Here is an 18082-nt window from a genome sequence, read left to right on the forward strand (position 1 = left end):
TGCTGGCAAGACACCAACATAGCAAGGAACATGCGTGGGAGTGATCGACGGGCCCAGAATTAAATATGTCAGCAATCAGTGATGCTATTAAAGAGCCTATCATAAAATGTCCACATGGGGGCAGAGAATTATTTGAAAAAATCAGAAATTAATCTGTAATCTCAGGCCCTGTCTCGAGCACCGCCTCTCGTTGTGGTCAGTATTCCTTAAGATCACGAATTAAAAAAAAAAAAAGGATGTTAATTTGATTTTAAAGCTGAAAAATATGATCTTTGAGGACGGGTTACAGGAATTGGGGTAGTCTGGGCCAGGTACAACACGACTTGATAAATGTCAACCACTTGAAATCAACTGTTCTCCCAGCATCCAGAAGTCTGAAGCGGACAAAGTAGACTAAAATTGTAGTAAGAGATTTTCGTTTAACTTTAATAAGGAACTTCCTGGAAGGAATCTAAATCTCTTACTGCAATTTAACTTAATGTTACAAGGTTAATTAAACACAAACAGGCTACCAAGGAAAATTGTGGAATCTTGGCTCTTTGATAGAAAACCACATATCTTAAATGGTTTAGGTTTACTCCTGCCTGGAATTAAAGAGGCTGGATTGAATAACTCCCAGAGTTTGTATATTATATAACTGGGTTTATAGCTTTTTAACTTCTTCCGTGCATGGGCGAGGCACACATCCATATGAACTCAAGGGTTGAAGAAAAAGTACAACAAGCCCTATATACAAAGTCAATCTTGAGTTTTCTTACTTGGCATAAGAAAGGAAAAGTGTTATTTTTAAATTGGCTCCTTTCCTGGATGCTATTAAGGAGAACTCCAGTTTGGAATAATATTTTATTATAGCCCTAAAAGATGGTCCCAAATCATTAACATACTGAGTCCATTGGACTACTTATCGATATCACATTCAAAGTAGTCTGTTCTGAGCAAAGAAAGGGCTGCACCACAAACACTTACTTTTGTCCTTATTAGGAATTTGACATTAAAAAAAAAAAAACCCAAACCACACACTTTTATTATACATGGTCAAAAATAAGAACAAAACCAGCTCATGTCCTCACGGCATTAAAGTGGTTTAATACATTGCTCTCATGTGCTGCAACATGTGAAAAAAAGAAACAAAAGCCCAAACCAGGCTGTAATTGCCAAACATTTCATGAATTGTGGCATAATGCTAAATAATTATTCTTCATCTTTTTTTTTCCTTCTGTCAAAGCGGGCAAAATCATTTCTTGTTATTGCTTTTTTTTTTTTCCTGTTTTTTTTTTTTTTTTATTTTTAAGAAAGAAACAAACCACTGTGACATCCATTCCATTTTAAGCACATGCTTCCATTATTTCATATCTAAATGGGGCTGACATCATCAGCTCCTTTGTGTCCTGAAAGACATTTAGCTCTGGTCCACTGTTACATACTTGATGCATTACGTGAAATAAAATATCTCAAGATTTTGGAAATATTTATTTTAAAAACAGCAATCAAATTGTCTGTAATCACATTTTCGGCTTGGCTTTGAAAGCCACATTATTCAATGTGCCAGTGGTCCTTTCCATAATGGCGACATATTAGAAATTCATGCTGCTGTAATACCTCTGGCTTCCTTGATGTACAGCCCTGCCTACAGACCCAGAGGAATACCCTCTGCTTCAGTTTCGTGTGTCCTCCACAGCACCCTCTGAGGTGATGGTTGTCAAAACAGCTGGACGGTGGCCTCCGAATGCAAAGTGTGGCATGACTGAATGCTGAAAGTGACAATAAATCTGAGTATATACATTATGCTTTGCTTTTGTTGCCTGGAAAAATAAGGCATTTGGGAAACAACCACCCTCCTCCCCGCCCCCGATTCCATTGCCTTTTAACATCTTTTTCCATTTTAAACTCCAGAACTGGAAATTTGAAGCATTCAAAGAAATTGAAATCTCCTTTGTGGCTTTTTTCATTGTAAATTTTCTATAATGTGTCATTAGGAACCACACGCACAAAAAGCTCAGGTCTAAATGAATCCTTTCTGCGAGGCCATTCTGAAACTTTGCACGGTTTTTCTTTGTATGAAAGAGCTTCTGTTGACTGCACAAAGAACAAGCAATCGCCACATATAGGCCAGGCAGCGAGGGTTGGATGACTTTATACAAGGTTGTATTTTCCTTCCACCAATCCATGATTAAACCCAGCAGCGAATGTGCCAGAGTGGAGAGAAAAAGAAGAGGCTCTTGATTTCAGTTTGTAGGAATCAAAGGATTTTTCTTGAACCATGAATGCTTAATACAGACATTTTCTTATTTAACCTTTCTCCCAAAATAGTCCTGTAGTTTCTCTTTAACAACATGAAAACACCGTCCGGTCCCACAAAGCAACATCACTTTCTCCTTAATGGCAGAACAACATTTTCCACTCAAAGAAATGTTCTGTTCAATAGATTCAAATATCTTAATAACCATTTAGGCTCTGGGAGGGACAGGTAAAACACTGAGGAATGAGAAAGCCAAAGTGATGGTAGGAAAAATTACTAAGTGACTAAAGTAAAAAGCCGAGCGAGTCGTGACTCTGGATCCCAGTTGTGTGGTCAGTAGAGTATGAATCATAGGAGAGTGCTAGCCCTGGAAAGAGTTCCAGCGATCAACCAGTTCTGTGGTTTTCCATCTTCTTGGGCGTAAGAATCCTTCGTTCAAGGGAACTTTTGTAGGAACTATGAACAAGTGTGACACCATTCCGGCTGAGTCCTGCCTTCCCCTGTTTCCAATGAGCATAATCTGGACCCTCGGATCCAGCCCAATCCTGCTGGTTTCAGATGGGGTACAGTACATTGCCCATGCTTATTATCCAAGGCAGGCCCTGGCCTTCCAGACTCTCGTTCCAGTGCTCTTCTGACGAGATTCCCCTCTCTGAGAAGCGCAGGCTGATCAATCATCCACTAGCAAAATAACTCAAGGGAACAGTGAGAAAAAATGGGACTCTTGCATATGGGGTCATGAATAGCTGTGTCACAGAATCCGAACTAACTGGCCCTTGTTTGACAGCATATACTAATAGAAATTCTGCCCTGTTTTATAGGTTGGGCTTAGAAAGCAGGGACTTGAAGAAAATGGAATCTGTTTTGAAGAGCCAGAAATCTAAATTCTTGCGAGAGTCCCAACTGACTGCTAACCTATAAAGTGGCACCAGCAAGAAGATACAAAAAGGGAGTGCTGGGAAACGTGGCAAGGAAGAAATTTCACCCCATGTATGTTTCAGCCTCCATACAGATTTATTTATGATAAATTTCAGGAAGCAATCTCGATATTCTACCCTGGTGACCTTTTGATCAGAAAGGGATTCCCACTGAATATATCTAGCACCTACTGTGTGACAGGCACATATTTCACAGATAACTTCTTTCATTAAACGTCTCATCATGCCCATGTTATAGATAAGAAAACTGAGGCACAGAAAGATTATGTAAGTTGCTCAAGGTCACATAGCTGGTAAGTGGCAGTGCTTGGATTCGAACTGAGGAAGTCTAGCCCAAAGATGTTGGTTTAAATGATATTGGTATATAAGGACACTCAGTAAAAGATAAAGCCTTCTTTGGTTAATAGCAGGCTTACTATTGTTCCCCCCCCAACCCCCACCCCAGCCCCCGCCGGCCAACAATTGTGAAGAAGATTAAGGATTGAAATATAAATAACTCTTTGGGAAAATCTTCTGTTTTATGCATTTTAACTCTTCCAAAAGAGTCATACAGGCTTGCTTTTCCCATTTTATTTAACAAACTTATATAATGCTTCCTATGTGCCAACAACTGGTCTAAGCGATTCTTCAGTGTTCATTTAACCCCATGAGGTAAGGGCTATTTTTATCCTTATTTTTTTTTTTAAGTTTTTAAATTTATTTTGGGAGAGAGATAAAGAGAGAACACAAGTGCGGGAGGGGCAGAGAGAAGGAGAGACAGAATCCCAAGCAGGCTCTGCCACAGTGCAGAGCCCGATGCGGGGCTTGAACTCACAAACTGCAAGATCATGACCTGAACCTAGGTCAAGAGTTGGACTCTTAACTGACTGAGCCACTCAGGCGCCCTTCTCCTTGTTTTTTAGATAAGAAAGCTGGCATATTTAGTGGCTTGAGCCACTGAGCAAGTCACTTAACCACTCCAAACTTCCATTTTCCAATTGTGAAATTGGGATAATAATACTCATTCAGACATTGATTTCTAATTATAGACTAAATTTTTTTACGTCTAATACATTAGACATTTGTAGGAAATGCTTAAATTCAGTCAAATTGTATCACTTATGTTGCCACTGGGGATAAGAACAAGCAGATACTAGAAAATTTATCTTTAAAATGAAATCTCAGGAAAGACATATTATATATAACAACTGATACGAAAGATAACATATGACATAATAATGCATTAGATTAAACATTACAATCTCTATAATCTATATAATGCTTCAGTGAGAACTAAAATATTTCTACCCCTGTGAGTCATTCAAATTCTAAACTTCTGTCATGTGAAGATACTAACACCAAGATGTGAGCACCACGCTAAAAACAAAAGCTCAGCTTTAATAATTCTGTAAAGCTTTTGGAGAATGCAGTTGGAGACAGTTGAACCCATACATAAGTCTGCCTAGGGTGGCCCTTACTCACAGGATATTAAGAATCACAACAAGTTTATTATTTAGAATCTACAGGTGTTAGCTTTTATTATTGAAGGTGACCTTGGCAGAAGGGCTGGGAAAGAACGCTGCAATTTCTAGGTGGGCAGCTTTTCCATCTTGATTTCTGTAGTCATTACTGCCTTGTCGATATGAGTATTGATGACCTGAATTGTACACTATTCATAAGTATATTTCAACGATTGGCAAACTGACCAATAGTTCGGTTGTTCAATTTGGAGATCACATTAGGCATGAGCAAAATTTTTAGGGAAGATTTTTAATTTGTTTGTTTGTTTGTTTGTTTTACAAAGAGTTTTGTTTGTTTGTTTTTACAAAGAAATATGAAGAAAATATTCTGTAAGTCCTAAAGTTCCTTTCAAAGAAAATAACCCCTGAGAGCTTTTTAAACATAAAATGTGGCTATATGAAGGCTTGTTCATTTTCAGATCTGTTTGTACTTGGGAATGATGTGAGAACAGTTTAGTAGCCCATCTTTCTGTTCTCACTGTCACCGCCCTCTATATCTCCTCAACATCTCCTGCCTGAGTTATGACAACAGGCTCCATGGACTTTGCACAACTCGTTTCTTACCACCGCTATCCATCCAGGAAGACGCCAGAAGGATTTTCCCATGATACCGTTTTCATATTGCTCTCACCCTGAGTGAAAGCAGCCAATGTTTTTTATGAATCCATCATATCAAGCCCATGGTCCTTTGCTTGGTTTTTGAAGTCTTTGGCCAAATCTTCCAGCTTAAAACATATCGATCATTTGAGCACTTTGAAACATTTAGATCATGGTAAGCATTTAAAATGTACATGCTGATGAATGGCATTCTAGACACATGTTAGCTCAAAATAAGTATTGAAGAGGCTCCTTGTTTCTCAGAGGAATTAGTAGACTCCTATAAAGTCGGCCCTTCCAACTTTATTAGATTTCTACTGCAACTATAGACTATATCAGACTCTGGCTCCTGGACTCCAGCCAAAGATCCAACTCTTGAAAGATGATTCATACAGCAAATTTAATTTCCAAAGCTACTTTCTCCAAGACCACATTGGCTTAAAAATGGGTTTAATATAGATTTGATGTTAGAATCAACATTAACTAGACCTAAGCTATCCAATAGAGTAGCCAATAGGAACGTGTGGCTACCTTAAATGTAAAATAATTCAAATGTAATAAAATAAAAATTAGTTCTTCAGTCACTCAGCCACATTTAAAGTGCCTACTGGCCAATGAACACTGCTATTGGACAGTATGAATAACAGAAAAGCCATCATCACAGAAAGTTCTATCGGACAGTGCTAAAGCCCATCCAAAGCCTCACCAAGTTTTGGATTATTTGTTGGAGCAGCATTTTATGTAACAGCATAGAATGGTAGGGCCAGTACTGAGAATAGGCAAAGTGGATGTTCAGCTCGGAATGTGGTCTGGGAGGTATCAGGAAGGCTCACCATTCTATGAAAGATACTGCTAGATGCACCCTGCCAAGAACTGGAATGGCACGTTAGAGCTTTATCTAACCTTAGGTTAGGCCAACAGGGCCCCTCTGCTTTCTTCAGTGCTAAAAGTTCCAAAGGAAATACCACTTTGAAGGGAAAATACCTAAAGTCCTGTTTTTGACATTGTGTTGGGTGAAGAAAGCATAAAGAAATTTGGATGAGGTGAGGTTCCTGATAGAGTAAGACAAAAGCACAGTGGAAGAAGGGCCTGGAAAGTGGTGTATTTCATGCTGTGATCAGGTCCAGTTCTGAGCATGCCATGTAAGGATAGTGTGATTGCCATTATGGCCACTCTGGAGAAATCCTCGACACATATATACTGAGAATATACACACGTATGTACGTATGTTATATACAACCTATGTATGCACATATATACCGAAGAAGCATCTCTTAATGAGTGAATGGTATATTGAGGCAGTCCTAGGAATGCTAAGAAGGCAAATGATATAAAGGAAAAAGGGTTTTGAGACTTAAATTACGTCTCATCACCCCTTCTATGGCCCCACTCCATCCACCCTGAGAAAACTCCGAGGACTGACCGGGTACTGTAGATACTGTATGCATTCTTCTTCTCCTTCTTAATGAATAGCTGATGCCTAGAAAAGCAACCCCTGGGACACTTGACTGACTCATGAACTGGGTCTGAAGGCCTCACCCCAAAGTGGACCAGACATGAGACTTTTCAAGGTGACCACTTCGAAGTACATTATTCAGATTTACAAATTTAGCACATTTGTTTAAAAATCCATTTTATATTTCATCAAGCCAGAGTTAATACTCGTACTCATAGGACAAATCTATAAGGTAACAGATAATCTAAAAAATGGAGGATAGCAGTTTTCTGCCACTATTACGGCTGTGAATGAGTTCCCCTCTCTTGGCCACTGGGCTAGCTGCCAGTTCTTAGAAGAATCTAGACACTATCATGGCATTAGGCTCTGGGATTCATTCTCCAAAAACTACTGCACGGTTTCTTTTGACTCTTCCCCCACCCCCACGGCCTGCCAACCCCTGCCCTTCACATTCGTGATTAACAGAAAAACCTTGCGAAGCCACTCAAGTTAAAGCTACATCCCCAAATGATTTAGATAAGTGATAATAAGAATGCTGCCTATCAGAAACAATATGATATGAGCAAATTCATCAATTTATTCATTGTGAACATGACAGCACTGTTCAGTGACTTACCCAAATGACAATTGAGTTACTTGTACTGTTAAGTGATTGAACAACGGAAACCAAAGAGTGCTAATTAAAAGTCAATGTTAACCTCAGGGAGAGTTTGAGGACATGGTAAAGAGCTCTGTCCTTGGCCATATACCACTGAAAATATTTTTCACTACTCGAGATATAGACAGAGAAATTATTAAGGTTTAAGATCACGTAAAAATCAGAAGGAACGATTTTGTGATAAGCTAGTGTTTCTCAAACATGGGCTGCCTGTTAAAAATCCAGATCCCTGGACTTCTGGGTAGAAGCTGGAAATGTACTTTTTGCTCGTTTTCTGGGGGAGACACATTCCTACTAACTTTGAGAACTACAGAACATTTGAAGATTCATAGGGCCAATGGGGCCAACAGATTGAAACACTTTGAGGGAGATAAATTTTAATCACTAGAATTGTACCTCCAAAATAAAAAAGGAAAATTGTTTTCTTGCTTTCCATAAAATGAAATCCAGTTTAAAAGAAGTCCCTGGTCAGAAGATGTGAGGATCTGCCTTGTGATGAGAAGTCTGTCAACTTTATGACAGGGCATTCAGTGTCAAATAGTATTTAGAAGTTTGGCTTATAAATATAAGTGATCAAACATGTAATTCATTGATTTTTTTTCCCCTGAATTAAATATAAAATGGAAAATGGCTTTAGGAATCTATGGAGAACATTCTCCGTAGCTAAAAACTTATGCTTAGTTTCAGAACCCTGTGTTACTCCAATTTAAAGATTCTTGCGTTAGAGTCGAGCTTACCCTCACTACGTCCCTCACTCCCCGCCCCCACCCCCCCACCACACCCCCCGCCACAAATTGGTAAGCAGATTCTTACCACAGAAATGGAGTTAGTAAGCAGTGCTCCATCCTGTCCCAGCAAATTGGAGACGGTGATTTCAGGTAGGTCCATGTTTTGTGGATGAAATGGTAGCAGGCCATTATGGTTCATTGGGTGACACAGAGAGTGATAACCAGGTTCGACCTCATTCACGTGCACCAGTGAGTGGTCAGGGAGGGAGGGAGGGGTGATTGGTGGAATGTTGAAGTCTTCACTTTCCAGACTTGGACCAGGGTAAGACTGAAAAGACAAACGACATCATTGCAAATTATCACTCCCATCTTCTTCATCACCACGAACAAATACACATGAGCCCTCAGATCTTATTACAAGCAGCATCCTGGATTTGGCCAAGACATTTCAAACACGCAGATTACCCTGCTGTCATTTCACTATTATTCATGGAAAACAAAAATGCCTCAAAGGCATATGCACTTCTTGTAGAAAGAGTACTTCCATCAGGCAGTTTTATTTTTCCGAGAAACTGAACTGAAACATTGATTTCAAAGGTCCCATTGAAATTTTCCAGAGTTTTAATCTAACTGAATACCTTTTTCATGGGAATTGGGGGGAAGGAAGGCAATTTATAAAATTAATGTGTAATCAAACATGTTTCATAGGACCCCCCACTGCTCAGGTCATGAGACGTCATAAAATGAATTCCAGAAGTTCTGGGGAAATCACTTTAGAGTTTTGAAAAGCGGCATGTTTACAACGGGCAAAAGAAAAATAATTAGCAAACAAGTAAGTTAAGCATGTCGCCTAAGTGTGGTTGCAGAGAAAGTTTGATATGGGGAAAAAAAGGCTTTGAAAGCTATTTTTTTTCCCACGAAGATTATACCATCAAAATAAAGTGAAGATTGTTCTCTTGATTTCTGACAATTCCCATCTATTTGGCTTTCCTCTAAAAGCTGATAACTAATATTACAGTCATTCAGTTTCCTTTCAGCTAATTTGAAAGGCAAAATCACACTAACATTGTTATAATATGAATTTAGGAATAAAAGTCAATCAGTAAGACAAATAACAACATATGTGGGGCTTTTCCCTTTGGAAAGCAGCTTTAGAGAAAAGAGAAAGGGAGGGAAAGGAAAGAGAAAGGAAGGAAAGATTATACGAGGACACTCCCGTTTGAAACGGAATGCGGTAAACATTGAAAATATGAGGGGGGACTGAACAATAAAATATTGTTTCCAATTAATATCAAGGCAGAGTGATATCTACTAGTCCTTTATGCAGCAGGTGTTACAATAAAAAGGAAACGATCTGGGTCCGGTTCATTCTTGCAAGCTTATCTTTCAAATTAGGCATGTCTTCATAGTGTTTGAGTACACGAGTAACAGGACTTTCTTGTCTAACAGCACAGACCCTGCTGAAGTGTGCAAGATTTGCAATGAGCAGGCAGAGGGTAGGAGCCAAAGAAAGTAATGTAAGGTATTCATTGGGTGTTCAGCCAATGAGCTTCATGCTCCTGCGTCCAAGCGCCTGGGGTTATTTTTTCCAGATGGCGTCTATTTGTCTAACAGAAAGAAAATCTTCGAGTTGCACTTGCTAAATGTTGTACAAGTTTTAATATATTTGTTTAGGTGCTGTCAGAAGGCACGATGAAATGAAGCGCTACTGGAAACATCTGGAATTCAGACCTGGTCACGTAGAGGCACGTGCGGGTTAGAAACTAGGGGTAGGTGAAGGCAAGCTTTGACTCATCTTTGCAGATAAGTTTTCTTGGATATCTCAAGTTCTGCTAAGAAATCACCAGCTCTGAAAGTTCCAACATCAGTTACCAGCGCTTCCTGTTTATAGTTTAGATCTCTTGTCTGAAAAGCCCATTAGGGCTCAGTGTCAAAATTGTAAGTTTGATTAAATTCTCATTTGCTTGATGTATTTTAGAGCTTGAGTCTATGGATCTAAACCAACAGTTCCCGGGACAAGTATTGATTTAAGAAGAAGCACAAAAGATTTGAAGCGGGGAAGTGGGAGAGGAAGCACTTTTATTAATGCTGGTTTTGTAAAAAGCGCTGTACTGGGTCCTTTGACTATGTCGTCCTCACTTAATCCTCAATGACAGTCCTGTGTGTAGCTACGTTATCCTGTGTTCCTGAAGAGAAAACTGAGGCTCAGAATTTAAGTAACTTTGACTCAGCTGGTAAACAGCTCACACTATATGAGGGATGGATATACGCTGTGACATAGAAGCAGTTTGACTGCTACTATTTTATGAGGCTGAATGATACCAAGTTGCCAACACCCAATGGTTTTTGATCAACGAAATTTCATAATTTAAGAATTAACATTAGCTTCGGTATCAGGTCTTTCCTCATCCGAAATTCCATGTTAATGCCTATCCCACTAAAATATTTACTCTATGTGAACACAAGAAATCATAATTTGTCTTTGCGTCAACACTTCAAAGGCTGAACTTGTTGATGCTTATCTTTTAAGAATTAAATGGTGTCTGTTTGAAACTTCACTAAGTAACATACAGTTAATGCCAGGGATAAAGGGAAAAGATGTTTTTAATTTTATAAATGCTATTAAACCTCAGAAAGTACTCAGGGATATTCTATCCATGGCATACCATAGCTTTACATGCATTTCTCCAGTAGTTAAATCTTAATTTGTGGTGTTTTAAAGGAAGGTTTAATTGGTATCACTTTACATTCAGCGATAACAATTGTACTGCAATTTAACAAAGCTACCTTGTTTATTTTCAAGTAATTACACATTAATGTTATTTAATCCATGCACTTATGTACCAAAACCACGGATTCCACAACCTAAATGGTAACGGGTAGTTACGTGGATCAGGGATTTTAACAGCATAAGGTTACCCGGTAGTTCCTGTTCTTTACATTAGAAGTCACGATATGGTTATTTGCCAGGGGCCTATTACAGTGTAATTGATGCCATAGAGAAGTATCATAATAATTGTATAAACGTCAGAATGTCACAGAACTTACAAAAACCTCAATGCCAGGCTAATTACTAATTATTTTTTTTAATGTGGAAATGAATTAGCTAATTCCTCAACATTGATTTCTACGACATGACATCTTTATTTTAATTTCCAAAAACTTAATAGGAGTAAGTCTGACTTAACAATAGTAAGTTATATATTAGAGAAAAATCACAGTTTTTGGAGGAATGTATTACAAGAGGATATGGTTCAGTATTTTCCTTATTCCCCCTGAGGCTGCCTGGTTAGAGTCAGTATTCAATGTGTATTGAATGAATTAACAAATGAATCACTGAATGAATGCATAAATGACCGAATGAAAGCTAAGGTGACCTTTTAAAGGCAAGAAATTTGGGAATATATCACTTTTATTCCAAGGGTTTGAATAAATACCCTGTATTCCCCAGACTTTGCACTGGTCAGCTGAGGACACAGTATGTAAGGTTAATCTCTCAGCATGTCAGGAAGACAAAACTATCCTGCTAGAGACATGAAGGCTTCAGTAGCTCGAGAAAGGCTGGCGCAAGGTAGTGTGGCCTGCTGATCTGTCCTGAAATGGCTTGCACTCGCCCTTCTGTAGTGACACAGAGGTCCCAGAGGACTTTTGAGGGTGGGTTTGGGGCTCCTGGATTCTCAGAAGTTGCTGAAACCTAGTCCCTCCTACAGGTAGAACATCAGTTAAGGACCCCATGGAAGCCTCAGCTCCACATCAGGATCCCTTGGGAACAGCAGGTCTGATGCCCCATGCCTGGGCAGCAGCAAGGGCTTAATTATACAGGTAAGTATAGAGCCGACGAGAAGGTATTCTGAGCAAAGGAACAGGGACACTGTGATGAAAGCAGAGGATGGGTAGTCCCAAAAGTCTTCTGTTGAGGTCATCCTTGGGTGATACAGTGGACCTATTACACTTGTCTACTGACTTAGGGCCCTTCTGACTTGGGCTTATTTCCTTCCTTCAAGTCTCAGAAAGGCCATGAGTTTCAAGTATTTTTCATTCTCCAGTTGCCTTGGGACCAAGAATCCTTTCTAAGGCCCTTACATATTTCATGAGAAACAGGACTATGTTTTGTTTTGTGTTTTCTAAGCCTGAATTAGAGACCACCAAGGAGTCAACCCCAGGTCCTCTGAGGATCCCACAGGGCTTGATTCGAGAGTAGAATTCTGGAGAACAGGTATGGACTTTCAAGGTGGCATCGTATTCCTTATCACTGTTCACAGTGCCTGTTACCCCTTCTAGTCTACTAGAGATCAGAATCTTAACAGCAGACTGAGTCATACAGCTTGCCTTCTCCACGGGGAATGATAAAAGTCAATGGTGACCATCCATACACATGGAGAAATTATTCAGGGATAGTGGCACAAAATTCAAGCCAATATTTTTAATTTTATCTTGCCTCTTCACCAGGTTCACGAAAGGTAAATTGGAAACAAAGAAGTATGCAAAGTGATTTGCTCTAAATAACAGCCAATCTATACGATCTAAATGATTCCAAGAACTCAAAGTTATATTATTGCTACTTAACCAGATTCTCTCTGATCTGAAGCTACTCACTGGTCCTAGACACAGGAGATCTCATCATGTCGCTGGTGCTGAGATGTGCCATAGGACAGCTCTACTGTGTGACCAGGGAACAGAAGCCAAGAGTCATGGAATGTGGCTTGAAGCGGGCTGTACTAACACAAGGCTTGGCTAATTCCAAAATACGTATGAACTTTTCAAGGCCACAAAGGGACCGTTGGAAACATTAAAGTAGTATTAAAAATTATAAAATTATATTACAAATATGTTATATTTATAAAATTATAAAAATATATAATTAAAAATTATAAAATTATTAAAAATTATAGATTTGGGGGTCAGTTGAGAGTACTCATAATGATTCCTTCAGTGACTGATAAGAACAGCCAAGAACGTGCTGGAAGGACCTGAGGCTCTGGAGTCCAGAAGACAGGAACTGCATCTAGGTTCTCTGAAGCATTTCTTAGTGTGGGTTCTCGGGCTGATTTCTTCCTCTTTGTGAGCCTGTTTCAAAACCTGCTTCATGGGGTTCTGTTGAGCATTGAAAGTGAAAACATAAGGTAGGTAAAAAGCCTACTAATCTATGTCTGCCACACAGAATGTTCTTGATAAATGGCAGCTTTAGCATAGCTACAGCTATCATTAAGTGGGTCTATACATGTCGTGGAATGGGTCATGTCCAAGAAAACAAACAACGACAGACAGTATAGGAGAGGGTTTAGACATCATTATAAAGGAATTTCGGTGTATTTGCCATTGAACAGAACTCACACTGAAACAAACTATAGCGCCATTCATACGTAATGCGTTCATTCCAGTGCTCCTCCTAAGTAGCTGAGAGAAAGTCTTGCCTTTATCTTAATGGAATGAAATTGCATTTTTGAAATTAAAGAATAAAATGATAGTGGGAACCAGTGAGCAGGTGAGGGCTGCTGAAAAGCTCGCAGGACACCTACTTATCCCTGCAGAGGGCCACAACTCTGCTCTTTCGGGGAACTGCGCAGGCAGACCCGCAGCCCGGACTGATGGCTTCCTGACAGTTCCACTCCTATTGACCCGGGGAAAAGGCCAATGAACTCGGGAACCACAATTTCTGTGTCTAAATTTGCAACAAAAGCCATCCTTGCTAACATACTGCCTTGTGTTATGGAAAGGCTGTCTTCACCGGGAGATTCTTGGCAAGGAGGTAAAACTGCTAATCAGACGGCTTGTTTTTGAGACTTGAACCAAGAGACTGGGTCACAGGAAAGTAACAGAGGATCCTTCCAATCTCTTTTCATTTGACCTGTTTGGACGCTTTTTTAGCCATTTGGCTAAAGCCATTACCCCTGCCCCTGTTGAACCCTCCCAGGACCCCTATTTTAGTGACAAGGGAAAGGAAATTTCTCACCTGGTTTCTGGAAGATCTCATTCCCCCTGTCTGTTTAATTACATACTCGCATTCCTTTTTAATCATATTGCTTAACATATTCCATGACCCGGGTATCCTGTTTACATTTTCTCCTTCTGCAATCCACATTGCCTTTTGCTACAGCCTGTTCTTGTTTTTTATTCTTATCCTACATGACTGCATCTGGAAGTGGGATGTTAATTAGGATTTTTCTTTTGACTACAGAGAATTCATGTTTTCATACCATCTAGGTAGAGTGTTCATATATGCTGACCAGGAACAAATAATGGGAACTCTCTTCTGGACTTTGCCTTTTCTTCTCTTTTTAAAACCTGGTTTCCCTACCAGAGGGGTCTTGTCTTTGTGAGTCTCTGTCCACACATTGCAATCATTATACAGAGCACTCAATCTTTGGTGACAAGAAGACCCATAACTCAGAAGAATTCAAAAGATATCATCTTGTACATACCTTTAAATTATGTGATGGCTTCATGCAATCATGCATATACTAAAAATATGGCTATGGTTATAACATTGTAAAATATGTTTCTCATATAGATCTTTATTTGAAAGATAAATAAATAGCACTGCCATCACACATCTATGGAACGCCTTAATTTTTAATCTGTAACATAATTCCAGAAATTTCAGGATAGAAAAATACCAATGTTTAAATATGTTTCATCCTTTATTGAAAATTCTCGTTGCATGATTCAAAGAACTAAATGCAAAGGAGAGTAAACTGAAGAGTTTATTAGAAAAATGAGTTTTTTAAAAAAGAAAAATGATAAACTTCCTGTGTGTGTTTTCAGAAGTTAAGACATTACATGTAATGGTGATTTCTCTCGAAAGAGTTTAAACAGCATCAACATTAGCTCCAATTTCTTTTGAGAAGACCTTCAAAAGTAGGTATTTTTCAGATTCTTTTGTCTCTGCAGGAACAAGGGCTGATAGCTTGAGACTATAATGTATTACTGTGGAAAGCTTCGGTCTGTTACATAAATCATCTTAACACTCAGCAAGAATTGTCCAACAGTGCCATTGATGTGCTCAAGCCAATGATCCTGCAAACAATTTTTTTGTCTTTCCTCACATGTTAGACAATAGCAATAAATCATCTTCATTTAAAAACACACAATGTGCTAATTTTTCAAGCAACAGTTATCAAAGTGCAATTTTTTTTTTTTTTGGTAAAAAGTACAAAATTTATTTTATTTATGCTCATTAATCTTTGTGACCTGTGCTAATAAGCAAAAGGCCACAAGCACCTCAGAGCATTTGTTGTGTACCTACTATGTGTCAGGCATCCTCCAGAGTGGGATTTGAGATACAGAGAACTCTGAGATGCAGTTTGTTATGAGGGAGGTGAGTCAGAAAATATTTAAAAACTTAGGCTCCCAATAAAGAGTGTGTTGGAATCAAGTGTAAACGGAAGTAGAACTACTTGAAGCTGGGATGAGGAAGGGATTGGAACAAGCAGATTTACCCTGGATATCAGGGAAAAAAAAACAAAAAACAAGGCCTGGATACCAGACACTTGTGCAGAAACGCACTACGTGATCGCGGGAGGATCACAAAACCAACAAATGAGCGAGTCTGAACAATGCGGCAGGGAGATTCGACAGCAAGGTCACGTCTTCAACTCTTAGAAAACTTCAAGGGCAAGATCGGCCCTACTGACCGAAACAAACTTGGGGGTCCTGAGCCCAAGTCAGTCCTCTACTGGGACTGGTTTTTATTGGATTATGTTTTTTCATAACTGAAAACCCAGTGTGTAAAGCCTGAATGAGACCAGAAAACTTGAGGTTGACCTGAGGCCGCCCCAGTGAATGGCTCTCATTGGCTCTTAGGGCCAGGACTGGGTGAGCTTTGATTCCATGAATAGGCTGAAGCTTTGAGGATTCAGGGGTCCTGGGGCAGTGAGCCAAGCACATTCAGATCGGGGATGGGGAGGGCAATGTAGTCCAACACTCTTCTGTGAATCAGGGCTGGTGCTGAGGCCACTTCTCCACAGACTTCCAGAAAAGTTCTTAGCATTTACATATAGGCATTTCTCCTGCCACACTTTATTAATGATACTGAAATGGGGAACATTTATTTCCTCTCAGTACCGTTTGGGGGCCTACGTGAGTCTCCGAGTTACATTTCTAGGGGATACTTTAATTTTTTTTTTTAATGTTTATTTATTTTTGAGACAGAGAGAGACAGAGCATGAATGGGGGAGGGGCAGAGAGAGAGGGAGACACAGAATCGGAAGCAGGCTCCAGGCTCTGAGCCGTCAGCCCAGAGCCCGACGCGGGGCTCGAACTCACGAACCGTGAGATCGTGACCTGAGCTGAAGTCGGACGCTCAACCGACTGAGCCACCCAGGCGCCCCTCTAGGGGATACTTTAAAACCAGTGTTGTGGGCTGTTGTCATATGGGCCTCCCCTTTGGTTAAAAAAACAAAACAAAACAAAGCAATTGTCCCCAAAACACACAAAAAACAAGCTTCTGGGAAATAAATAACGTACTACCCCCCCCCACCCCCCCACTCCCCATAAGCCACAATGCACACAGGAATGATTAGGAAGAACAGATTAAGGAGCAGGAGTCACTTCTGAAACCCTAATAGGGGCCCAAGGATGTTCTTCTGGTAACAAGTTGTCATTCTGTACTGAGCGTTTAAGAGGGTAATTAAAACATTGAAATTTCACTGTTGAGCACACAATTTTATGTACAAACGCAGCTATACTTTTTTTAGTTTTTCAGATGTTTTGAATTCTCACATTGAGTGCATACATTCTGAGATTCAGTTCAACATTTTTTTTTTGCTTTATTTTATAAATAATCCATGTTAACCAGAAAAATATATACCTATGGAAAGAAATCAGTTAGTCCATCCACTCAGAAAAAAAAAAAAAACCCACTATTAAAACATGTGTGTCTTTTGGGGTGCCTGGGTGATTCAATCAGTTAAGGGTCCGACTTCGGCTCAGGTCATGATCTCGTGGTTCGTGAGTTCGGGCCCCATGCCGGGCTCTGTGCTGACAGCTCAGAGCCTGGATCCTGCTTCAGATTCTGTGTCTCCCTCTCTCTCTGCCCCTCCCCTACTCGCACTCTGTCTCTCTCTCAAAAATAAATGCACATTTAAAAAAAAATGTATGTCTTTCAAGATTTTGTATATACTCCATATTTGCTATTTCGTTTTGGGTTTTTAAGTCAGATCATAGAGCTCTGATTTTGAAGGTAGAAACACGATATGAAAATCTCAGCTGACCTCTTAGTAGGTGTAGGGACTGAATTTTTCTAAGCCTCAGTTTCCAAATCTGTAAAATAGGGATGACATTTGTATTCAATTCGTTAAGGGTAATCATCATTAAATGAGATGAATGAGATAATATAAATAATTTGAGTAATATACTGGCTCCTATGAGCAATCAATAAATTGTTTGCTACATTATTATTTATATTATTTTATTATTCCATCACATAATTTAATCTGATCACTGAAAACGAGTCATGAATGAGTTTCCATGCCAATAAATATCATTTACATTATTGTTTAAATGGCTGCACATTATATCATCGTGTGCATGTTCCATAATTTATCCTATTGGTTCCCTATTACCAAATATTTAGGGTTTCTGATTTTTCTGTTATGAGCCACATTGTGATGAATAACCTTATGCATTTTTTCCCCCTTCGGGTATTGTTCTAGAGTTCTATATTTATGCTCAAATGGAATCCCAGAGAAAACCCTGGAGATTATGCCTCCCCTCTGCAGTTAAGGAAAACGATGTGCAAAGAGGTGAAATGATTTGCTTGGACTTAGAGAACGAGGTGGGTAGACAGGACAGTGATAGCATCGTTACAGATTTATTTTTTTTACATGTAATAACTGAATAAAATGCACTGGCTTTTAATATACCATGTAACACCACATACAGCCTTTAAGCTTTGATAAATTTTCTTTTTAAAAAAAAAAAACAACCTGTGTTAAATTGATTTTTGGTCAAGTTCTATTTGCTCAGT

At 39.3% G+C, this 18082-nt stretch overlaps 1 protein-coding gene across 3 annotated transcripts in view; it reads right to left on the minus strand.

Annotated features, from left to right (window-relative positions):
* Positions 1-18082, minus strand: part of TOX (thymocyte selection associated high mobility group box) — a 306419-nt gene that overhangs the window by 120169 nt on the left and 168168 nt on the right. For all 3 annotated transcript variants that reach the window (XM_019421274.2, XM_019421273.2, XM_019421275.2), the window contains one exon: positions 8201-8443. In XM_019421274.2, the coding sequence (XP_019276819.1) occupies positions 8201-8443 (243 nt within the window). The remainder of the gene's footprint in view (positions 1-8200; positions 8444-18082) is intronic.

This window comes from Panthera pardus, unplaced genomic scaffold (genome assembly GCF_024362965.1).
Source record: "Panthera pardus isolate Hobbes unplaced genomic scaffold, ASM2436296v1 HiC_scaffold_7, whole genome shotgun sequence".
NCBI lineage: Eukaryota > Metazoa > Chordata > Mammalia > Carnivora > Felidae > Panthera > Panthera pardus.